The 26,056-nt window shown below is 33.8% G+C and overlaps 1 protein-coding gene and 1 non-coding gene across 4 annotated transcripts; one reads left to right on the forward strand and one right to left on the reverse strand.

The window, feature by feature from the left end:
• Positions 1 to 10,636: 10,636 nt before the first annotated feature.
• Positions 10,637 to 14,703, forward strand: LOC112727623 (uncharacterized). Of its 3 annotated transcripts, none has more exons than XM_025777443.3 (5): positions 10,637 to 11,018; positions 11,372 to 11,427; positions 11,509 to 11,548; positions 12,091 to 12,387; positions 13,343 to 14,703. In XM_025777443.3, exon 5 carries the CDS (start codon positions 13,352 to 13,354, stop codon positions 14,555 to 14,557), a length of 1,206 nt encoding a protein of 401 aa, XP_025633228.1. In that variant the 5' UTR covers positions 10,637 to 11,018; positions 11,372 to 11,427; positions 11,509 to 11,548; positions 12,091 to 12,387; positions 13,343 to 13,351; the 3' UTR covers positions 14,558 to 14,703. The 3 variants fall into 3 exon arrangements, with proteins under 3 accessions (XP_025633228.1, XP_025633229.1, XP_025633227.1); XM_025777444.3 differs by having other exon boundaries at positions 12,126 to 12,387; XM_025777442.3 differs by lacking the exon at positions 12,091 to 12,387.
• Positions 14,704 to 23,585: 8,882 nt separating this feature from the next.
• LOC112731737 (small nucleolar RNA R71) lies at positions 23,586 to 23,693 on the reverse strand. The gene has a single exon (XR_003167501.1). It is a non-coding gene; the product is annotated as a small nucleolar RNA R71 (small nucleolar RNA).
• Positions 23,694 to 26,056: the final 2,363 nt, after the last annotated feature.

Raw genomic sequence — 26,056 nt, forward strand, 5'->3', positions numbered from 1 at the left:
TTACCCTTGCCTTTTGGTTTTAAGGGCTATTGGCTTTTTCTGCTTGCTTTTGCTTTTTTTTTTTTTGCAAGCCTTGTTTATTCACTGCTTTTTCTTACTTCAAGAATCAATTTTATGATTTTTCAGATTGTCAAATAACATTTCTCCTTTTTCATTATTCTTCAAGAGCCAACAATTTTAACATTCATAAACAATAAATTCAAAAGACATATGCACTGTTCAAGCATTCATTCAGAGAACAAAAAGTATTGCCACCACATCAAAATAATTAAACTAATTTCAAGGATGAATTCGAAATCATGTACTTCTTGTTCTTTTGTAATTAAAACATTTTTCATTTAAGAAAGGTGATGGATTCATAGGACATTCATAACTTTAAGGCATAGACTCTAATCTTTATTTATTATTTAATGGAAATAATATAAATTAGGCATAAAAACAGACACTTAGTAATAAAAGAAAGGAAATTAAAGACATAAAAACAAATGACTCTAATTCTAATACTCATGTACTCTTAAAATGGATAAAAGGTTATCAAAGATTTAGGACTCAACAACTTTTATTTTGGGAGGTAGATGCCTCTTTAGTCTGTGGGGTGCTTGACCCTTCAAGAGATAGCTTCTGGCGCTTCAGTTCCTTCAGTTCACGCCCTTGCTCTTCTTGTTCCCTAAGCAGTTTGCAGAGCATGCTGTTTTGATTTTGCTGTTCTTCCTTCAGTTGATCCATAGCTTCTTGTAACTTGGTGATAGATGCTTCTAGGTGCCCCCAGTATTCAAATTGAGGAATTTTCGGGAGGAACTCCTATGCTCTCCTCTTGATGGGGTCGTCCTGCACTTGTCCTTCCATTGACTTTTTGGTGATTGGTTGCTCAACTGAGATATACTCATCTACCCCCATTTTTATCCCAGCATCTTTACATAGCAGAGAGATTAAGCTTGGATAAGCCAATTTGGCATCTTTGGAGTTCTTGTTTGCAATTGTGTAAAGCTCACAAGAAATCAGCTGATGAACTTCCACTTCTTTTTCCAACATAATGCAATGAATCATCACTGCTCTTTTAATGGTGACTTCAGAGCGGTTGCTAGTGGGCAGTATAGAACGCCCAATGAAGTCCAGCCAGCTTCTGGCGACTGGTTTGAGATCTCCTCTCTTGAGTTGGTTTGGGATACCCTTTGTGTTGGTTGTCCATTTGGCTCCAGGGAGGCATATGTCCTCTAGAATTTTGTCAAAGCTCTTGTTTGGTCTCATCATTCTCCTATTGAAGGAGTCCGGGTCATCTTGCAATTGAGGCAGTTTGAAGATCTCCCTTATTTTGTTAGGGTGGGTGTGAACAATCTTCCCTCTGACCAGAGTTCGGTAGTAATAGACTGCGGTTCCAGCTATTCTCTGCATATCTGTCTGCCACAGATTATAGTAGAATTCCTGAACCATATTTTTTTCCTACCTTTGTCTCAGGATTAGCTAGGATTTCCCAGCTCCTATTTCAAATTTGCTCTTGGATCTCCGGATATTCGTCTTCTTTCAGATCGAATTTAACTTCCGGGATCACTGACCTTAGACCCATTATTTTGTAGTAATGGTCTGAATGTTCTTTGGTTAAGAACTTCCCTTGATTCCAAAGTGGTTTTAGAATATTCTCTTTCTTGCCTCTTGAGTTGGTTTGTTTTCCTTTAGGAGCCATGATCTTGGTGGGTATTGGCTCAGTGATCACGGATAAACACACCAAACTTAGAGGTTTGCTTGTCCTCAAGCAAAAGAAAAGAAAGAAGAGGGATAGAGGGAGAGCCAAGTTCGAATTGTGGAGGAGAGGTGGGGGCCGAACGAGGATTTAAAGGGAAGGGGGTGGGTTTTTCGAAAATTTTTGAGAAAGATATGACAGAAAATGTGATTTGGAAAAGATAAGTATGATAGGAAAAGATGTAATTTAAAATTAAAAAGATATGAAAGATATTTGAGAAAGATAGATTTGTTTTTAAAAATATTGTGAAGATTTGAAAAAGATATTGATAAGTTTGAAAAAAAAATTAAAAAAGATAGATTTGTTTTGAAAAAGATTTGAGAAGAGGTTGAAGAAGAATTGAGAAAGATTTAATTTTAGGATTAAGATATTTTTAATATTTTTGGAAAAGAGTTTGAAAAATGAAAGTATGGGAACATGTTTATGCAAGAAAGTATGGATGGAAATATGAAAAAAAAAATCAAGTTGGGAACAAAAACTTCCTCCCCTCCACAATCCTGGCGTTAAATGCCCAACTGCTGCATGTTTTGGGCGTTTAACGCCCATCTGTAGCCTCTTTTGGCTGTTTAACGCCCAGCTGTTGCTTCTGGCTGGCGTTAAACGCCAGAATCCTTTGTCACTGGGCATTTTTCTGAACGCCCAGGATGCTGTAAGTGTGGCGTTAAACGCCCAGAATGGCACCCATTCTGGCGTTTAACGCCCAGAAAGGTATCATTACTGGCGTTAAACGCCCAGTAGATGCTTCTTTGGGGCGTTTAACACCCAATTGTACCTCTTACTAGCGTTTTCTTGCCAGTGAGCTTCTTTTCCTTGTTTTGTACTCTGAATCCTTCTGTAACCCAGTGAACTTATGCAATTGATACTTTACCTTGAAGATTATTTATATTAAACTTGTATAATTAAAAATAAATAGAAAAAAAGGTTTTGCTAATGGCTGGGTTGCCTCCCAGCAAGCGCTTCTTTATTGTCTTTAGCTGGACCTTGCTGAGCTTTTAATCTAGCCTCAGCCTTGAGCACTCTTGCTCAACATTGCCTTCAAGATAATGCTTGATTCTCTGTCCATTAACAATGAACTTCTTATCAGAATCAATGTCTTGAAGCTCCACATAGCCATATGGTGACACACTTGTAATCACATATGGTCCCTTCCACCGGGATTTCAGTTTTCCGGGGAATAGCCTAAGCCTAGAGTTAAATAGCAGAACCTTCTGTCCTGGTTCAAAAACTCTAAATGACAGCTTTCTGTCATGTCACCTTTTTGCTTTCTCTTTGTAAAGCTTGGCATTTTCGAAAGCAGTGAGTCTGAATTCCTCTAGCTCATTCAGCTGGAGTAATCTTTTTTCTCCAGCTAATTTGGCATCAAAGTTTAGGAATCTGGTTGCCCAGTAGGCCTTATGCTCCAGTTCCACGGGCAGATGATAGGCCTTACCATACACAAGCTGGTATGGAGAGGTCCCTATAGGAGTCTTGAATGCTGTTCTGTAAGCCCACAGAGCATCATCCAAGCTTCTCACCCAATCCTTTCTACGGGTACTTACAGGCTGTTCCAGGATTCTTTTTAGTTCTCTATTAGAGACTTCAGCTTGCCCATTTGTCTGTGGATGATATGGAGTTACCACCTTGTGGCTAATTCCATACCGGACCATAGCAGAGTAAAGCTGTTTGTTGCAGAAGCGAGTGCCCCATCACTAATTAGTGCTCTAGGGACACCAAACCTGTTGAAGATATGTTTCTGGAGGAACTTCAGCACTGTCTTAGTATCATTAGTGGGTGTGGCAATGACATCTACCCATTTGGATACATAGTCGACTGCCACCAGAATATAAGTGTTTGAGTATGATGGTGGGAAAGGCCCCATGAAGTCAATACCCCATACATCAAACAACTCAATCTCCAAGATTCCTTGTTGAGGCATGGCGTAACCATGAGGCAGATTACCAGCTCTCTGGCAACTGTCACAGTTACGTACAAACTCTCGGGAATCTCTATAGAGGGTAGGCCAGTAGAAGCCACATTGGAGGACTTTGGTGGCTGTTCGCTCACCTCCGAAATGGCCTCCATATTGTGACCCATGGAAATGCCATAAGATCTTCTGTGCTTCTCCTCCAGGCACACACCTACGGATTATTCCGTCTGGACATCTCTTAAAGAGATAGAGTTTATCCCACAAGTAGTACTTTGCATCAGTAATTAATTTTTTCTTTTGTTGCCTGTTGTACTTCTTGGGTATGAATCTTGCAGCTTTATAGTTTGGAATGTCTGCAAACCATGGTATTTCCTGAATGGCAAATAATGCTCATCCGGAAAGGTTTCAGAGATCTCAATAGAGGGGGGAAACGCCCCTTCTACTGGTTCTATCCGGGACAGATGATCAGCCACTTGGTTCTCTGTCCCTTTTCTGTCTCTTATTTCTATATCAAACTCTTGCAGAAGCAACACCCATCTTATGAGCCTGGGTTTTGAATCCTGCTTTGTGAGTAGATATTTAAGAGCAGCATGGTCAGTGTACACAATCACTTTGGATCCTACTAAGTATGATCTAAACTTGTTAATGGCGTAAACCACTACAAGCAATTCTTTTTCTGTGGTTGTGTAATTTTTCTGGCATCATTTAAAACGCGGCTAGCATAATAAATGACATGCAGAAGCTTGTTATGCCTCTGTCCCAGTACTGCACCAATGGCATGGTCACTGGCATCACACATTAGTTCGAATGGTAATGTCCAGTCTGGTGCAGAAATAATTGGTGCTGTGACCAGCTTAGCTTTCAGGGTTTCAAACGCCTACAGACACTCTGTGTCAAACACAAATGGCGTGTCAGCAGCTAGCAGATTGCTCAGAGGTTTTGCAATTTTTGAAAAATCCTTTATAAACCTCCTATAGAATCCTGCATGCCCCAGAAAGCTTCTGATTGCCTTAACATTGGCAGGTGGTGGTAATTTTTCAATTACTTCCACTTTAGCTTGATCCACCTCTATTCACTTTAACTAACTATTTTTTATGGATAGTATTTAAGTGACAAACAAAATAGTAAGAAGGTTCATATTAGATTATGAAAATTAATATCATCCTTATAGTAGGATCGCATTATTTCAAAATATGCAAAATAAAATAATAAAATATAGTTTAATTAATTTACACAATAAAACAAACGTACAACTTATATAATAGTAGTCAAATGTAAGAAGCAATGACAGTCTTTTATTCTAAGGGCCTATATTAAATTGTAACTTAATTTTATAATTATTAGTTAAAAACTTACAATAATGTACTATTTTTATTATATTAGTTAAAATAATATATTTTAATATTATTTTTAAGGATTACTGACATCAAATTTTGATAAATTGAGCAAAAATTTTGAATGTTTTATGTCGTACATTTTTTAATAGAATAATAAGACAACTTAAAATCTACATCAAGAAAAAACTATTATTTTTATACATTTAGATATTCAGAAGACATAAAAACCAATTCTTTTAACAACACTTCAACTACTCATAAAAGTTAACATAATAAATGATTATAGATCAAAGTGATAGACAAGATTGAAAGTTGCAATAATAGTACTTTGTGATAATTAATTACGATTGGGTGAAGAGAAGGTGTGAGGAGAAGAAGAAAATGAGAAAGGAGAATAAGACAATAATAGTGTGCGATAGAAATAATAGTAAGAGAAAATAATAGTGTGTGATAGAATAAAAACATATAATAAAGGTATACATTAATAATTTAAAAAAATCTTAAAATTAAAGATAATTTAATAAATTGAATATAAAATTTAAAAAACAAAATATTTTTTATCTATTAGAATTATGAATATAAAATTAAAAAAATAAAATTTTTTATTTATTAGAATTATGAATAAAAATAAAAAAATACTTTAAATATAAATTTTTATATTTGCTTCAAATTAAATACTATTAAAAAATAAATAAATAAACTTTATAATATTTATAAATAATTACTTTATAATATTTATCTTAATTTTATTACACATAATAACAACATAATAAATTTTTTAATATCTTATTTAATTTAAATTTATAATTTTTGAACGTCCTAAAAGTTAAATAACTTATAAAATTTCTATATTTATTTTTAAATATATTTATTTTTAAATTATTTTATCAAATCTATAATTAATTGAATTAATTGAATTTGTCCCTACTATATTAAGGAATCAATTTAATTGAATAATCTTGAAGCGTTTATATAGTTATTTTTATAGTCAATAAATCTGACAGTTTTTTAAGACTCAAAAAGTTATTAATAAGGATATGTATGATGAATTACGAAGATTTTTTTCAGGTACACAATTTTTATATTATGCTATTTTGTTTATTAATTATTCTTATAATTTGATATTTAAAAATAAAAAAATAAACATTCTCATTTCTTCTTTTTTTCATTACTTATAAGAAAATGAAGACCTCAGATTCATATTTTGGCATTCCACTTAAAAAATATGAAGACAAATATAAATATCGGTGACATTTAAGTAAAAATTAACTTTTGTAAATAACTAATATATATTTTGATTTATATATAATTTTTCTGAATCAGGATAACATTATTATCATTATTTTTTGAACTATATTATATATATATATACCTTTTTATTATGTGTTTTTATAATTTAACATTTTAAAATTTTTTATAATAGTTTTAATTTTAACAAAATATTATATAAATAAGGTCATGCCAATATTAAAATAATAAAAAAATATTTATCTAATAAATTCAAAAAATAAATAATATATTAACAAAAAATAAATTTAATTTTTTAAAAAAACAATAGAAAAGAGGCTGAACAGGCATAATAGTGCCTGTTGAGCCGCTAGTAACATATAATGTCAATGGACGTTCAAATTTAAGTTTTAATATTGTCCTTACCGAGAGAGATTTATTATTAAAAAAATTTATCCTATACATCAGTCAACTTCCACACATTTTTTGCCGTTTTTTTTATGTAAATTAGTCATGCAAATTTTTTATTATCGATATGCTTTGAAAAGAATAAAAGTAGAATAATTTAGCAAGGGAAATATTTAAAAAAAAAATTTACACATAGTAATTATATACCAATATATTATGATTTTCTTTGCATATAATATTCATTCTTCTAAGTTCATTTATGGAGTACCTTACAAAAATTATATTTAAATAATTCTTTTTTATCTTATAACTATTATATTTTGGAATTCAAAATTTTGTATTTTTATTTTTATTCAAGATTTATTTTTATGTTTTATGTAAGTTTTGTTAATAAAAAAGTATTTATATTAGTTTTAATTTTTATTTTTTAGGATAAATAAAAAGATGGACCTTTTTTTATAAATTAGATGATTGAAAAATTATTTATTATAGAAAAAGTTAAGTTTATTTCTTGATTATAGGAGTAGATATAATTAACTCTTAAATGTAATAAAAATAAATATAAATTTATTCAATTTTTTAAAATTTATATTAATTATTAAAATCATGATATAATGGATGTACTACTATAAAAAAATGAAAATAATTTCATAACTATTTTTTTTGTTGAAATAAACATGACTCAATAACTGTAAAGTCTAATTTAAACAACTATAGATAAGTAAAATAAATAATAAAAAATGGACATAAAATTTAACTTCTTTGTTATTTGATATAAAATTAAATATAATAAAATAAATCAATGTTCTCATACATAATGACATAAAATTTAACATTATCCTTTTTTAGATCCATCTTTTTTTTTTTAGTTTTTATCCTTATTTTTGTACTTTATTTTAATTTTATTAAAATAAAAAGTACTAATATAATTTAATTTTAATTTTTAACTTTTAATCATAAATGAAAATATGTGACTTTGTATGCATTAGATAATAAAAAAATACTCATAATAAAAAAATTAAATTTATTTCTTTGTTATATTTATAGGAGTGTAGATAATTCACATAAGAGTTATGAGATTTTTTTTAACTTTATTTTTAAAGTAGTATTCACTTTTGAGTGTAATAATTACGAACTAATATACAGTGGTAACTAATTGCGATTGAAGAAAACGTAGAAGAAGAATAAAAATGGAGGAATGAAGAGAGAACAAGGCAATATAAGAGTGGTGGTGAGCCAACGAACATGTGGACAGAGAATGGTAAGAAAAAAAAAATAATGAAAATAAAAATTAAAAATTTTAAAAAAATAATAAAACTAAAGATAATTTAAAATGTTAAATATAAAATTTTACTTTTTGTTTTGTAATACAAAGATAATATAATAATCTAATAAATTATAATATTCTGGTACAAAAGAACATAAAATTTAATCAAAAATGTTATTTGTACAATAAAATGAGCCACTAAAATCAGTTATCAATATATTTGTGTATAAATACATGTGTAGTGTAATTTATTTTCAATGTGTATTTGTATTCTAGCATGTATTTTATACTGGTGGCTAATTTATTAAAGATAATTTAATAAATTGAATATAAAATTTTAAAAACAAAATATTTTTTATCTATTAGAATTATGAATATAAAATTAAAAAATAAAATATTTTTTATCTATTAGAATTATGAATAAAGATAAAAAAAGATACTTTGAATATAAATTTTTATCTTTACTTTAAATTAAATACTGTTAAAAAAATAAATAAATAAACTTTATAATATTTATAAATAATTAATTTATAAATATTTATCTTGATTTTATTACACATAATAACAACATAATAAATTTTTTAATATCTTATTTAATTTAAATTTATAATTTTTGAACGTCCTAAAAGTTAAATAACTTATAAAATTTTTATATTTATTTTTAAATATATATTTTTTTATTTTTAAATAATTTTATCAAATCTATAATTAATTGAATTTGTCCCTACTATATTAAGAAATCAATTTAATTGAATAATTTTAAAGCATTTATATAGTTATTTTTATAGTTAATAAATCTGACCATTTTTCAAGATTCAAAAAATTATTAATAAGGATATGTATGATGAATTACAAAAATCTTTTTCAGGTACACAATTTTTATACTCTCCTATTTTGTTTATTGATTATTCTTATAGTTTGATATTTAAAAATATAAAAAATAAACATTCTCATTTCTTCTATTTTTTTCATTATTTATAGAAAAATGAAGACTTTTTCAGATTCAGATATATATTTTGATCTGCCACTTAAAAAATATGAAGACAAATATAAATATCTATGACATTAAAATAAAAATTATCATTTGTAAATAACTAATATATATTTTGGTGTATATATAATTTTTTTGAATTAAGATATTATTATTATTATTATTATTATTATTATTATTATTATTATTATTATTATTATTATTTTAACTATATATATATATATATATCTTTATTGTATGTTTTTATAATTTAATATTTTAAAATTTTTTTATAGTAGTTTTAATTTTAACAAAATATTATATAAATAAGACCATATCAATATTAAAATAATAAAAAAAATATTTATCTAATAAATTTAAAAAATAAATAATATATAAAAAAATAAAATTAATTTTTTAAAAAACAACAAAAAAGCGACTGAACAGGCACGATAGTGCTTGTTGAGCCGCTAGTTATCATAATGTCTATTTGGACCAATTTCATTGACATGTGATATAGGAGTTGGATCAACTCCCTTGTCAAATCATCTCGGGATGATTTGTAAGCCTTCTAGTGAGGTGATGTTGCATTTGTTCGTGATTATTGATTTGTTGAATTCTCCCTTTCTTAATAAATACATATCAAAACCAAAAGATAGCAAGACGCAGAAAAGAAGATCGACACGGTGATGGATGCTTGTAAGTGGAGCAGTTTTTTATGATTATTGATTTGTTGAATTCTCCCTTTCTTAACAAATGCATGTCAGAACCAAAAGATAGCAAGACACGGAAAAGAAGATTGACAACGGTGATGGATGCTTGTAAGTGGAGCCGTTTTTCGTGATTATTGATTTGTTAAATTCTTCCTTTCTTAATAAATACATATTATAACCAAAATATAGCAAGACGCGGAAAAGAAGATCGGTGATGGATGCTTGTAAGTGGAGTAGTTTTTTAATTTCTTCGTGATTGCAAAGTTATTTAACTCTTTAGTGGGTTAATGCTTTTTTTTTAATTAAAAAACAAAAATATATTATTACTATTTTGTCCATAAATTTAGTTTGTAAAATAAATTATTTGAGGACAAATGGTGTCTACAAAAATTGGACACCAAACTCTGGTATTGGCTTTATAAAACACCAAACTCTGGTATTAACTTTTTTATAAGTAAATTTTTTTACAAATCAAGATATAAAAAAAAATTTATATGAAAGATGGGGCTTTTTTATTTAAATAAATAAACAAAAATAATTAATTCCCAAACTACAGGAGAATGAAATTGGGATGAAAATACGCATGGTCATCTTACTTGCAGCGCATGCAAAATAGAAAAACACATCAATCTAAGAATGACACCAGCGAAACAGGGACTGATATGGAAGAAGAGTAGACCACGTAAGGAAAAGTCTGACTTCCCAATGCAAGATTGACGACTGCAAAATGGCCATCTCTGGTTCAGCACCCGCGAATTAGAGCACATCAGCCGTGGCAAACACGAATTGGGTCAACTCAGTGGTAACGCCTACGAATTGCGTTGCAAATTCCAAAGCGAAATGAGACAAATTAGCCTTGTTACTGTTTCATACAATGTTCTGAAAATCGGTTTGAATCGATCGAACCGTGAACCGTTGACAATATAATTCGAGCAGACAGCAAAACCGACAAATTTAGAAACCGAGATTCAACTATCAAACCGGCCGGGAACCGGTCGGCCGAACCGAACCGTGACCCGGCCGGTTTTTGAAATTGACTAGCATTAGCAAAACGCTGCGTTTTGCATGCTGAAGAAGGGGCCAAAGGGGAATGAACCCTAGTCTCACCCACAGCCCACTCACACCTCTCCTCTCGAGCCTCCACAGTCCACTCTCACCTCTTGCTCTCAGTTCTCACGTCTTCGGTCTCCACCTCGAGCTTCCGGCGCAACTTCCGTCCAGCCCCGCCGTCGCAACGTCCGTGGAGCCACCACCACTGTTCGCGCAGCCACGCTCCATCGAGTCAGCCCTCGAAAATCGCAGCCACCGCCAGCGCCACTTTCCGTCACGCAGTTAGGGACCGCCGGCGCCAGCTCTGTTCAACCCTGCCACCCCTTCAGCCACCTCTTGCCTGCCACTGTCCCTGTCCCCGCCAGCTCTGCATTTTTCCAGACTTCCAGCTTCTAACCCTAGGTATGAATTTTGATTTTTGTAATAATAATTGTTGAAGCATTGATTAATTGTTGAAGGATGATTAATTGAATAATTTTTTATAATTATTGTTAGTTCAGTTCTGTTCAAGCCTGTTCGAAGGTTACTTTGAAGTTTTGTGAAGTGTGAAGTGTGAACTGTGAACTGCGATTTTTTTATTTTTCTCCCCTAAATTCGGTCTTTTTATGCTCTGTTCAGAAATTATTGAATGATTATTGAATGTTTTGTGTTTTTGTTGAATGATTATTTGATTCTTGATTAGCACTGGATGCTCTGCTTTGTGTGTGTACTATTTCTATACTGTGTTTGTGATTTTTTTTTGGGTAATTCAATAGGAAGCAGATATAAAAGCAGAGCTTTCAAGTCTGTGCCAGTTGCTGTCCATGTCCTGGTAAATGGATTGCAAGTTAATGTTATTTCCTTTAGTTTTAATGTTGGATTTTGAAACTAACCCTAATTTCTTGCTTCTCAGGAATCAAAAATAAAAAATCAAAGAAATAGAAAAGAAGCAGGTACTATCAGTTAAATTCAATTATGAGTATTATTGGTTTGACAATTATGAGAACATTATTACTGCTTGTGAGCTGAAAACTTTAGTTGCCTTTAAAAGCATACTTATTACAATTCTATTGGAACTTTAATAGTTCAACGTCTAGAAATTAAGATAAATTAAGGTCATGAATGTAATTTTGTCTATCTGGTGAAAAATTGGTGATTAACAACAACAATGCTTCTAGTTCAAGGTATCTAATTATGTGGAATATAAACATTAAAAAAAAGGAAATTTTTACCATGATGCAACTCTTGCTGTTGCATATTCTCCTGCAAATATGAAGAAAAAAAAAAGTATATCTAACTCATTTAAAACCTAAAGAAAAACGATGTTTGCACTATTTTGTGTGCACGTATCTTTTATATATACTTTTCCTTTTTTTAATCCTTTAAAAACCGAACTGGGTCAAGTTTGAATCTTTTTATTCCTACTCCAAACCCAAAAATCAACGTCGCTTAACCCGTTTACCCCAATTCTCAATCTCTCCTTCCCTCCTTGCAGCCTCACTTATTTAAGCCTCACTTCCCTCCTTGCAGCCACCGCCCCCCCCTCACGGCCTCACGTCTGTTTGTCGTTTTCTGACTTTTCTCGTGCTTCCTTATTCCGTTTGCCGTCGCCGCCCTTTGGTTATCACCGTCGACGTCACAGGTGCGGGCATCCGGTTCTTCTTCTTTCCATCAGCCTCTGCTCGTGCTTCTTGCCTCTAGGTCACCATCTGCCTCTGCTCTGCCTCTGCGTATTCTAGTTTGTTGTCTGCCGCGGTTTCTCCTCTGAATCTACCACTTCGTGTGCAATCTTGTGAGCAATTTTTTATTTCTTTTGTATTTAACTTTTTTAATCAGTTGATAATTAGTTTATTGATGCTGGTAAATATGTAGAAGAATCAAAAAGTTTGGTAGGGAAGAATATATTTTGGATATAAGAACGAAGGAACCATGACTGCAGAACAATCGTGAAAAAATATTTCTTTTTGTTGTGTGAGTCCTTTTAAAAACTTTGTTGTGCGACTCTTTTTTTTTTGGCTCAGAAGAGAGGGTTTTCTCTCTGGGTGAAAGGTTATAGGTCTATGGCCGAATGGTACATGAAAGTGGAAAAATGAGAGGAGAATAAGAAAAAGTAAGAATAAAAATACAAATTTGATGATGTGAATTTAGTGTGTTTTGGGTATTGTGATATGATAGCCTTTTTTTTGTCTGCTTGCTTTATTTCTGCTGAAATGAAAAATGGACCATTGAATTGAATTGAATCTGTCGAGACTTCTAGGAATTTTTATTGTGAAAATATATGCATAACTAATTTTGGTCCTAATTGATTAGTAATTAGTGACTCACCAATTGAATCAGTAACCCAGTAACCCGGTGATCCATAGTCCAATCAGTTCGATTGCCATTTTGGTTCTGATAACTATGATAGGTCTACAGTATAATTCACTCAACCTAGTGTATAGAACATGTTTTGTTTGTTTTGTTGCCTCAATGTACTGAAGTTTTTTTTTATGTTATTTGTTTTCTACTTTGAGTATTCCTAAATTAAAAATTTCATGCCTCAACTAGTATGCAAGGGTTTTCTCTGTTAAGCAATTAAGTTAAACGAATTTGATATCTAGTGTATGATTATCTATATATATTTTATTAAACTTGCTTCTTATTTTGATATGTTCTCTCTTTCTCGACATGAATACTTGTTTTATTACTGTTCTTGTTTATTTGTTTGTTCCCTCTTCTTGATTTGCAGATTTTTTTTTTCCTTGCAGTTTTCAGTCATGAGTTTGCTTGAAGTCATTAAAAATGCTTCAATCAATTCGAAGCCACTTGATTCTCCATTGGATTATCCTATTGTTCTGAACCCTGATACTATTATACCTAACTTGAAGCCTGAACAAGAAGACGCAGTGGCCTTGTGTCTTGTAAAACCTCTTAGTGGATGGAAAATTTCGCAAGCTGATGCCGAACTCATTGACATTGGGAAGAAGTTCTTTATACAGCTAAAGGCAAAGCTCAAGAGTGGTAATAGTTTGGAGAAGGATGAGTTTATTGGTGATTTGAATTCCTATCTGAATAGCATCGCTGAGAAAATAGGTGTTTCGGTTGTTATTAATCCATCTATGCCCAATTATACTAAGTTCTTGATTGACAAGGTTGGATATTCTATGGGTAAGGATGTTGTTGGTGTTGTTTTGGATGTGTGCATTTCGTTTGATATTTGGGATATAGTTGAGGCTTTGATTGAGCATGGTGTTATTAAGCATTCTTGTCATTCGGGCTTGGTTACTAGGTTAGTTGAAAAGGAGAGGTCCGACTTGATATGTATGTGCATTAAGCACGCGTCTGATCTCGGGTCATCTGAAATACTCGGCATTCTGAGGTATTTTCTTTCTCCATCCAAAGATGCTTATGATAGTATGATAACCGTGAAGAAGGAATGGGAGAACCAAGCACAGTTGGCCATTGATGGAATTAGTAATAGCAGTTGGAACAAAAAGAATCTGCTTGTGGCAAAGGAGGCTTCCATTTTGCTTATGGTAGCTTATGATGGTTTCTCTGCATCTGAGATTTGTTTGCATTATCTACTTGCATCGTCAAACTTCAATGATGTGCTGTTATCGTCTTCCTTCAGTAAGTTGAATGGCAAAGAGTTGATTAACTTGATTCGCTATTTATCGAAGTGGCTAAAGAAGTACGAGAGGTTTCCTCAAGCTGGTCCCTGCCCTGAAGCTGCAGCAGCTTTGGGTTTGACGGTTTGCAATTGGGTTCCTAAACTCGACGATGTTGTGAAGTTTCTTGGTTTTGTGCTTGATGAGAACTTTTCTTCGTTGGTGTTGCATCCGGAGTTTCATGAGCAGCTAAGATTAATTGAGGAAGTGGTTAGTTCTTTGACTGCTGAATCCAAATGTTGTTTTTTGATGGCTGATGTGGTGAACAAACTAAAGATGGAAGTAAAAGGTGGAAATACGTATGATCTTTTTTGAAACTTAGTTGTTCGATTTTGTTATGTTTTATCAATTTTGATAGAATATGAAGACGTGTCTGAAGTGTGAACTGATAATCAAATGATCAAATCATTGTAATTTTTGGTTTATGATGTCGACTGCAATTCATTTAGAGGTTTATCTCTTCTCACGGGCTTTTTTATTTAAGAATTATTCCTTGTAGTGTTCATTAGTAGTCGATTTCTTGGATTCGCTATAGTGTTATTAGTCTACTCCTGTCATTTGTTACTCGGTAAAGAATCATTTTTTTTTCTTTTCAAATGATATCATTGCTGTTTTACATATTTTTTTTCCTATTTTTATTCGAACATTTTAAAAGTAAAGAATATTTACATGTGATCTGGATTTTTTTATTTAAATTAATTAAATATAATATTTACTAAAATATATAAACAATCAAGTATTTATCAATATGCATAACATGACATATTCTGGACAAGGTTTTGAAAATTAGACCGGATCGATCGGTTCGATTGGATTAATTGAAAATCGATCAGTTGGTCGATCTGGTTAGCGTCCAAAACCAGTTTACAAAAAATTAGTGAAAAAGTCGGTCCAACCGATGATTAACCAGCGAACCGAATGAATCGGTCGGTTTTTTTAAAGGTCCGGTCTTCCATTCAACATAAAACGGTGTCGTTTTGTTTAAAAAAAAAACAAACGCGTGAAGACCCCCCAAATGCCCCCAATCCCTTCTCCCTTCTCGCTCACTCTCATCAGTCTCACTCACCAAAATGGCACAAAATTCCTAATTTCAAAGGTGGCAGCTTTGGAGAGCAGCGGAAGAATGAGCGGAGCCCTTGTCACAGCACGGCAGCGGCGGAGGAAGGAGGCGGTGGAGCTGTGTCTGAGGATGATGTGCATGGCTTCTTCTCATTGTTGCAGTGTCTCTCACTCTCCGTCTCAGCCGCCGCCACTCTTCTCCTCCTCACCGTCTCTGTGCTCGTCGTGAAGCTTGCCTCTGTCCTCGCAGTCGTCGGCCGCCTCTTTCTCATCGTCAAAAACGCCTCTGTCTCCGAGCCATCTCTCTCTCTGTGTGCGAAGTGGGAACTTACCCGTGCCGCCGTGGACTCTTCGCCGTCCTCGTGAGTTCTTCAATCTTCGCCGTCCTTCAACATCTTCGTGGTCTTCTTTATTTTCACTTATTTCCTCCCTTTTTCACTTTAGTTTTTTATTTGTTTCCTCTGTTGTGTAGTCATTGATTATTTGTTAACTTTATTTATTCTGATTTCTGAGTTGCTTCACTTGCTTGTTGCTGATTTTTTTTATTATCAGTTGATAGTGCTATGATGCATTGCTTCACTACATTGTTTATGGAAATTCGTAATCTTCTCCATGTTTCTGTTAATGGAATACAGTGGTAACAGAGTATAGAGAATAAATATTGAAAACTAGGGGATCACATATTGTGGAATTCTATATTCTGTAATGTATTCTTCTAATAATCCTCCTAATTTTGATATAATTTTAGATTCTGGATTTTGAATGCTGAATTAAATTTTGGTATAATTTTATAATGCTGAACAGAATTGATATAATTTTGGATTTTGAATGTTTATAATTCTGAATTTTGCTGTCATTGCTATAATGGCTGAGGTTTTATTTTACTGAAACTTCTGTAATAGCTCAAACATGAAGTTGGGTTTTCAGGGGCAGGGCATGGTTTGTTTTGCACATCTTGAAAAAATGTTACTGCTGATACTGGTTGATAGCTATTTCTAATTAGTAATTTGGCATTAATTGAGTGAGTTTTGTCTAATTAAGTAATTATTGATGTTGGTGATTGTTGATTGAATATGGATATAGTATTTTATGCCATGATTTCTTTTAGATATAAATTTTGATGTTTGAATTCGAATGTAGAATTTTAATGATGAGATGAGATATAGTTTAGATAGTGGATGGGTTATGAAATTTTAAATTTTATTATTATATAAATGATTGAATTTAAATTTTAAAAGATTAATATTATATTTTTAATAATTTTATTTTGGTGAATTCTATCCAATCTCTTCTAAAATAACATCTAACTTATTCTTTATTATGTATCAACTTTTAATTGATCATCATCTTAACCATAGTTAGATTATTTTGTAATTTATTATTTGAGATTGAAAATGATATAATTTCTTAAAATATCAAAACTCCACTCCGGAAGCACATTTCCACTCCTCCATTCTTTCTTCATCACTTCATCACCTAGATTCGGTTCTTCCAAGCACCGTCGCGTTCGTGACAAGAAGTGCCGACGTCGTTGCCATCTACTGCCTTCCCACACAATCTCTCTTTCTTTAGTGCATCATCCCTTAGTCACGCTCGTTGAATTACGTCGCTCGTAACTTCGCCGTCTTTCCCAGTATAGCCAGCGCCTCTTTTTGCCATGGATCTTTGGTTATTAAATTTTTTTATTAAAAAAATATATTTTTATTTAATTACGTGATGGAATATATATTTATATATAAAATATAATATAATAAAATAAATCTATTCAAAGTATTTAAAAGTATAATTAAAATCATGAACATATAAATATAATAATAAAATTTGTACTCCAAACAAATAAACATATTTTTTTATCATACATATATTATTTAAAAAATAAATATATTATTAAAATTAATAACAAAAATTTAAAATGATAAAATTCAACTTTCTTACCGTATTTTTTTATAGTATTTTTATTTTTTTAATTTTTAATTTATTAGTACTTTATTATTTAATTAATAATAAAAAAAAAATATTTTTATGAAAAATTATTTTTTGTATTATATTAGAGAAGAGACCAATATAGCAGTTTAAAAAATAAATTGTATAAATATTTAAGAGATAAATATGAAATACATATCTAAAATAAATAAAACAGACAAAATGAGAGTACTCAATGTCTTCGGCATCAGCTTGCGAAATTTTCATCCACTAAGAGGTTTTACAAGACACAAGGCCGCTACGTCTTCTTGTTCAGACTTCAAGTTAGGTATAATAGTATCAGGGTTCAGAACAATAGGATAATCCAATGGATAATCCAATAGAAATTCTTCTACATATTTACCAGCATCAATAAACTAATTATCAACTGATTCAAAAAGTTAAATACAAAAGAAATAACAAAAAAATGCTCACAAGATTGCACACGCAACGGTAGATTCAGAGGAGAAACCGCGGCAGACAACAAACCAGAATACGTAAAGGCAGAGCAGAAGCAGATAGTGACCTAGAGACAAGAAGCACGAGCAGAGACTGATGGAAAGAAGAAGAACCGGATGTCTGCACCTGTGACGTCGACGGTGATAACCAAAGGGCGGCGACGGCAAACGGAATAAGGAAGCACGAGAAAAGTCAGAAGACGATAAACAGAGGTGAGGCCTGAGGGAGGCGACGGTTGCAAGGAGGGAAGTGAGGCTTAAATAAGTGAGGCAGCAAGGAGGGAAGGAGGAGAGATTGAGAATTGGGGTAAACGGGTTAAACGACGTTGACTTTTGGGTTTGGAGTAGGAATAAAAAGATTCAAACTTGACACGGTTCTGTTTTTAAATGATTAAAAAAAGGAAAAGTATAGGTAGACAATGAAAATACTAAACAATATGAACAACGGATATATCGGATGTTCATTTTACTAGGTGTGTGGATGGTTATTCTAATATTAAGATTTAGATGGATAATTTGGAGATATAGTGTGTTTTGATTTGATTAGTGGTTGTTCATGTTGTTCAAAAAAGTTATTTGTTGCCTAGAATAACCCTTAAAAAAATATATATAAAAGATACGTGCACACAAAATAGTGCAAACATTGTTTTTCTTTAGGTTTTAAATGAGTTAGATGATACTTTTTTTCTTCATATTTGCAGGAGAATATGCAACAGGAAGAGGGAACAAAAAAAAAAAATCATTTTTAATGACTTCAAGCAAACTCATGACTCAAAACTGCAAAGAAAAAAAATCTGTAAATCAAGAAGAGGGAACAAACAAATAACAAGAACGGTAATAAAACAAGTATTCATGTCGAGAAAGAGAGAACATATCAAAATAAGAAGCAAGTTTAATAAAATATATATAGATAGCCTAAATCTCATGAAAATGCATCAATTTAACCATGTTTGAATGAATCAAGGTGTGCATGAAACTTCCATCCAAATACTTATTTATTGCTCAAGAAAGTGCATAAAACCTAATAAAACAAGTGAAAAAGACTAGTGAAACTAGCCTAAGATACCTTGGCATCAAGCACTCAAGAAGCTTTTTCTGAAGTAGAAGCTTATGATCCTGACCAACCCACCATGGAAGAGGTGAATTATATGGGAGAACCCTATGGAAACACCTACAATCCCTCATGGAGAAATCATCTTAACCTTTCATGGAAGGATCAACAGAAGCCTCAGCAAGGCTTTAACAATAATCAAGGTGGAAGGAACCAAAAGAGGTTCAACAACAGACCACCATTCCCATCTTCTCAAGGGAATATGGAGACTCCTAAGCAGAGCCTTTCTGACTTAGTGACTATAGTCTCCAACCTCTCTAAGACCACTCGTAGTTTCATTACTGAAACAAGATCCTCCATCAGAAATTTGGAGATACAAGTTGGTCAGTTGAGCAAGAGGATCCCTGAGACTCCTCCTGACACTCTTCCTAGTAACACTGAGGTGAACCCAAGAGAAGAGTGCAAGGCCATCACCACAGAGACTTTGGCCGAATCTGGAGAGACTGTGATGGCATTGAACGCCAGTGAAGAGCATATCACTGGGCGTTCACTGCCCAACTTGGCACCAAAGCTAGCGTTGAACGCCAATGAGGAAGCCTTCACTGGGCGTTCAACGCCCAAACTGGCCCCAGAGCTGGCGTTGAACGCCAGTGAGGAAGCCCTCACTGGGCGTTCAACGCCTAAACTGGCAGGGACTCCGGTGTTGAACGCCAACAAGGACACCCCTGCTGGGCTTTCAATGCCCAAAATGGTAAGGGAACTAGTGTTGAACGCTAGTGAAGGTATACATGATGGGTGATGAGCGGATAATTTATACGCTTTTTGGCATTGTTTTTAGTATATTTTTAGTAGAATCTGGCTACTTTTAGGGATGTTTTCATTAGTTTTTATGTTAAATTCACATTTCTGGACTTTACTATGAGTTTGTGTGTTTTTTTTGTGATTTCAGGTATTTTCTGGCTGAAATTGAGGGACTTGAGCAAAAATCAGATTCAGAGGTTGAAGAAGGACTGCTGATGCTGTTGGATTCTGACCTCCCTGCATTCAAAAGGGATTTTCTGGAGCTAAAGAACTCAAAATGGCGTGCTTCTAATTGCGTTGGAAAGTAGACATCCAGGGCTTTCCAGCAATATATAATAGTCCATACTTTGCTCAAGTTTAGACGACGCAAACTGGCGTTCAACGCCAGTTCTCTGCCCAATTCTGGCGTCCAGCGCCAGAAACAAGTTGCAAAGTGGAGTTCAACGCCCAAAATGGCACAAAAGCTGGCGTTCAACTCCAAGATTGACCTCTACACGTGTAACATTCAAGCTCAGCCCAAGCACACACCAAGTGGGTCCCGGAAGTGGATTTATACATCAATTACTTACTTCTGTAAACCCTAGCGACTAGTTTAGTATAAATAGAACTTTTTATTATTGTATTCGTAGTCTTGGTTACTCCAGTTCCCCTCTGGGGCCGAGACCAATGAACTCCATTATCACTTATGTATTTTCAACGGTAGAGTTTCTACACTCCATAGATTAAGGTGTGGAGCTCTGTTGTTGCTCAAAGATTAATGCAAAGTACTACTATTCTCCTATTCAATTCAACTTGTTCCGCTTCTAAGATATTCATTCGCACTTCAACCTGAATGTGATGAACGTGACAATCATCATCATTCCTTATGAACGCGTGCCTGACAACCACTTCCGTTCTACCTTAGATTGAATGAGTATCTCTTAGATCTCTTAATCAGAATCTTCGTGGTGTAAGCTAGATTGATGGCGGCATTCATGAGAATCCGGAAAGTCTAAACCTTGTCTGTGGTATTCCGAGTAGGATTCAGGGATCGAATGACTGTGACGAGCTTCAAACTCGCGAGTGCTGGGCGTAGTGACAGACGCAAAAGGAGGGTGAATCCTATTCCAGCATGATCGAGAACCTCAGATGATTAGCCGTGCTGTGACAGAGCATTTGGACCATTTTCACAAGAGGATGGGATGTAGCCATTGACAACGGTGATGCCCTTACATAATGCCAACCATGGAAAGGAGTAAGACTGATTGGGTGAAGACAGCAGAAAAGCAGAGATTCAGAGGGACGAAAGCATCTCTATACTCTTATATGAAATTCTCACCAATGAATTACATAAGTATTTCTATCCTTCTATTATTATTATTATTTATTTTCGAAAACTCCATAACTATTTTATATCCGCCTGACTGAGATTTACAAGGTGACCATAGCTTGCTTCATACCAATAATCTCCGTGGGATCGACCCTTACTCACGTAAGGTTTATTACTTGGACGACCCAGTGCGCTTGCTGGTTAATTGTATCGAAGTTGTGACAAATTATGAATTGAGATTAGAGCACCAAGTTTTTGGAGCCATTACCAGAGATCACAATTTCGTGCACCAAGTTTTTGGCGCCGTTGCCGGGAATTGTTCGAGTTTGGACAACTGACGGTTCATCTTGTTGCTCAGATTAGGTAATTTTCTTTTTGTTTTGTTTTCAAAAATTTTTCAAAAATCTTTCAAAAATTTCTCCTTTGTTTTCGAAAAAAATTTTAAAATAAAAATGTTTTCAAAAATATATTTTCTTCAGAATTTTTAAGAATGAATTCTAGTGTTTCATGAAGCATGTTGAAGCCTGGCTGGCTGTAAAGCCATGTCTAATTCTTCTGTAGGGCATGTTAGGCGTGTCATGTCTGAGTTACATACTAAAGCTTGGCTGGCTATTAAGCCATGCCTGACCCTTTGATTGGAGCTTTAGACTAAAGAGCATAAGATTCCTGGAATTCATATTAAAAATTTTGGAATCCTTATTTTTCTTTTTTTTTCAAAATGATTTTCGAAAAAATTAAAAGAAAATACAAAAAAAAAAAAATCATAAAATCATAAAAATAAAAAATATTTCATGTTTCTTGTTTGAGTCTTGAGTCAAGTTAAAAGTTTGGTGTCAATTGCATACTCATCTTGCATTTTTCGAAAATTGCATTCATGCATTGCATTCATCATGATCTTCAAGTTGTTCTTGATAAAACCTTCTTGATTGATCTTCATATTATATTGTTTTGTGTTATATGATGTTTTTCATATGCATTCTTGAATTCTTAGTGCCTAAGCATTAAATATTTCTAAGTTTGGTGTCTTGCATGTTTTCTTTGCATTAAAAATTTTTCAAAAATATGTTCTTGGTGTTCATCTTGACATTCAAAGTGTTCTTGGTGTTCATCTTGACATTCATAACATTCTTGCATGCATTCATTGTTTTGATCCAAAATTTTCATGCATTGCATCATTTTCATGTTTTTTTCTCCCTCATCATAAAAAATTCAAAAAAAAAAAAAATATCTTTCCCTTTTTCTCTCTCAAAATTTCGAAAATTAGATTTGAATTTTTCAAAAATTTTTAAAAAAAAATCTAGTTGTTTTTATGAGTCAAATCAAATTTTCAAATTTAAAAATCCCATCTTTTTCAAAACTCAAATCTTTTTCATTTTTCTTAGTTATTTTCGAAAATTACAAAAATATTTTTCAAAAATCTTTTCTTAATTTTATCTCATAATTTTCGAAAATAACATCATCAATTAATGTTTTGATTCAAAATTTCAAGTTTGTTACTTGCTTGTTAAGAAAGATTCAAACCTTGAGTTCTAGAATCATATCTTGTGATTTCTTGTGAATCAAGTCATTAATTGTGATTTTAAAAATCAAATCTTTTTCAAAACTAATTTCAATCATATCTTTTCAAAATATCTTCTTATCTTATCTTTTTCAAAAATTTGATTTCAAAATATCTTTTCTAACTTCCTAACTTCTTATCTTTTCAAAATTTGTTTCAACTAACTAACTAACTTTTTGTTTGTTTCTTATCTTTTTCAAAACTATCTAACTAACTCTCTCTCTCTCTCTCTCTCTCTCTCTCTCTCTCTAATTTTCGAAAATATCTTCCCTCTTTTTCAAAATTTCTTTTTAATTAACTAATTATTTTAATTTTTTATTTTTATTTTCGAAAACTACTAACACTTTTCAAAAATTATTTTCGAAAATCACTAACTCTTTTTCAAAAATTATTTTCGAAAATCCTCTTTCTTCCTCATCTCCTTCTAATTATTTATTCATCTACTAACACTTCTCTTCATCTCACATCATTGCTCCTATCCTTACCCTTGTGTTTGGATTCTTCATTCTTCTTCACCCCTATTCCTTTTCTTCTTCTACTAACAATAAGGAACCTCTTTACTGTGACATAGAGGATTCCTCTTCTTTTCTTGTTCTCTTCTCTTTCTTATGAGCAGGAACAAAGAAAAAGGCATTCTTGTTAAAGCTGATCCAGAACCTGAAAGGACTCTGAAGAGGAAACTAAGAGAAGCTAAATTACAACAATTCAGAGACAACCTTATTGAAAATTTTGAACAAGTAAAGGAGATGGCAGCCGAACCCAACAGCAATAATGCAAGGAGAATGCTTGGTGACTTTACTGCACCTAATTCCAATTTACATGGAAGAAGCATCTCCATTCCTGCCATTGGAGCAAACAATTTTGAGCTGAAACCTCAATTAGTTTCTCTGATGCAGCAGAACTGCAGGTTTCATGGACTTCTATCTGAAGATCCTTTTCAGTTCTTAACTGAATTCTTGCAGATATGTGATATTGTAAAGACTAATGGAGTAGATCCTGAAGTCTACAGGCTCATGCTTTTCCCTTTTGCTGTAAGAGACAGAGCTAGAGTGTGGTTGGACTCTCAACCCAAAGATCGCCTGAACTCTTGGGATAAGCTGGTCACGGCTTTCTTAGCCAAGTTCTTTCCTCCTCAAAAGCTGAGCAAGCTTAGAGTGGACGTTCAAACCTTCAGACAGAAAGAAGGTGAATCCCTCTATGAAGCTTGGGAAAGATACAAGCAGCTGACCAAAAAGTGTCCTTCTGACATGCTTTCAGAATGGACCATCCTAGATATATTCTATGATGGTTTATCTAAGCTATCAAAGATGTCATTGGACACCTCTGCAGGTGGATCCATTCACCTAAAGAAAACGCCTACAGAAGCTCAAGAACTCATTGACATAGTTGCTAATAACCAGTTCATGTACACTTCTGAGAGGAATCCTGTGAGTAATGGGACGCCTCAGAAGAAGGGAGTTCTTGAAATTGATACTCTGAATGCCATATTGGCTCAGAACAAAATATTGACTCAGCAAGTCAATATGATTTCTCAGAGTCTGAATGGAATGCAAGCTGCATCCAACAGTACTCAAGAGGCATCTTCTGAAGAAGAAGCTTATGATCCTGAAAATCATGCAATAGCAGAGGTAAATTATATGGGTGAACCTTATGGAAACACCTATAACCCATCATGGAGAAATCATCCAAATTTCTCATGGAAGGATCAAAAGCCTCAACAAGGCTTTAATAATGGTGGAAGAAATAGGTTTAGCAATAGCAAGCCTTTTCCATCATCCACTCAGCAACAGACAGAGAACTCTGAACAAAATACCTGTAATTTAGCAAACTTAGTCTCTGATCTATCTAAGGCCACTGTGGGTTTCATGAATGAAACAAGATCTTCCATTAGAAATTTGGAAGCACAAGTGGGACAGCTGAGTAAAAGGATCACTGAAATCCCTCCTAGTACTCTCCCAAGCAATACAGAAGAAAATCCAAAAAGAGAGTGCAAGGCCATTGAATTGATCACCATGGCCGAACCTGTAAAGGAAGGAGATGACGTGAATCCCAAGGAGGAAGACCTCCTGGGACGTCCAGTGATCAATAAGGAGCTTCCCTCTGAGGAACCAAAGGAATCTGAGGCTCACCTAGAGACCATAGAGATTCCATTAAACCTCCTTATGCCATTCATGAGCTCTGATGAGTATTCCTCTTCTGAAGAGAATGAGGATGTTACTGAAGAGCAAGTTACCAAATACCTTGGTGCAATCATGAAGCTGAATGCCAAATTATTTGGTATTGAGACTTGGGAAGATGAACCTCCCTTGTTCACTAATGAACTAAGTGATCTGGATCAACTGACATTGCCTCAGAAGAAACAGGATCCTGGAAAGTTCATAATACCTTGTACCATAGGCAACATGATCTTTGATAAGGCTATGTGTGACCTTGGTTCAGGAATAAACCTCATGCCCCTCTCTGTAATAGAGAAACTGGGAATCTTTGGGGTGCAAGCCACTAAAATCTCATTAGAAATGGCAGACAATTCAAGAAAACAGGCTTATGGACAAGTAGAGGACGTGTTAGTAAAGGTTGAAGGCCTTTACATCCCTACTGATTTCATAGTCCTAGATACTGGGAAGGATGAGGATGAATTCATCATCCTTGGAAGACCCTTCCTAGCCACAGCAAGAGCTGTGATTGATGTGGATAGAGGAGAATTGATCCTTCAATTAAATGAGGACAACCTTGTGTTTAAAACTCAAGGATTTCTCTCTGTACCCATGGAAAGGAAGCACATTAAGCTTCTCTTATTGCAGAGTCAACCAGAGCCCCCACAGTCAAACTCTAAGTTTGGTGTTGGGAGGCCACAACCAAACTCTAAGTTTGGTGTTGAACTCCCATATCCAAACTCTAAGTTTGGTGTTGGAGAGTCTCAACAATGCTCTGAACATCTGTGAGGCTCCATGAGAGCCCACTGTCAAGCTATTGACATTAAAGAAGCGCTTGTTGGGAGGTAACCCAAATTTTATTTATCTAATTATATTTTTCTTGTTCTTTCATGTTTTATTAGGTTCATGATCATGTGGAGTCACAAAATAAATATAAAAATTGAAAACGGAATCAAAAACAGCAAAAGAAAAATCACACCCTGGAGGAAGACCTTACTGGCGTTTAAACGCCAGTAAGAAGCATGTTTTGGGCGTTCAACGCCAGAACAGAGCATGGTTCTGGCGCTGAACGCCAGAAATGGGCAGCATCTGGGCGTTTGAACGCCATAAATGCACCCTGGAGAAGAGCTGGCGCTGAACGCCCAGAACAAGCATGGTTCTGGCGTTCAACGCCAGCAATGGGCAACAAATGGGTGTTCAACGCCCAGAACAAGCACCAATCTGGCGCTGAACGCCCAGAGTTGTGTGCAAGGGCATTTTACATGCCTAATTTGGTGCAAGGTTGTAAATTCTTGAACACCTCAGGATCTGTGGACCCCACAGGATCCCCACCTACCTCCACTCACTTCTTCTCAACCTTCTTTCACACAATCCTATAAACACTCTTCCCCAAAACTCTTCACCAATCACCTCAATCTCTCTTCCCTATCACCTCTTCACCACTCACATCCATCCACTCTTCC

This window comes from Arachis hypogaea, chromosome 12, assembly GCF_003086295.3.
Source record: "Arachis hypogaea cultivar Tifrunner chromosome 12, arahy.Tifrunner.gnm2.J5K5, whole genome shotgun sequence".
Lineage (NCBI taxonomy): Eukaryota > Viridiplantae > Streptophyta > Magnoliopsida > Fabales > Fabaceae > Arachis > Arachis hypogaea.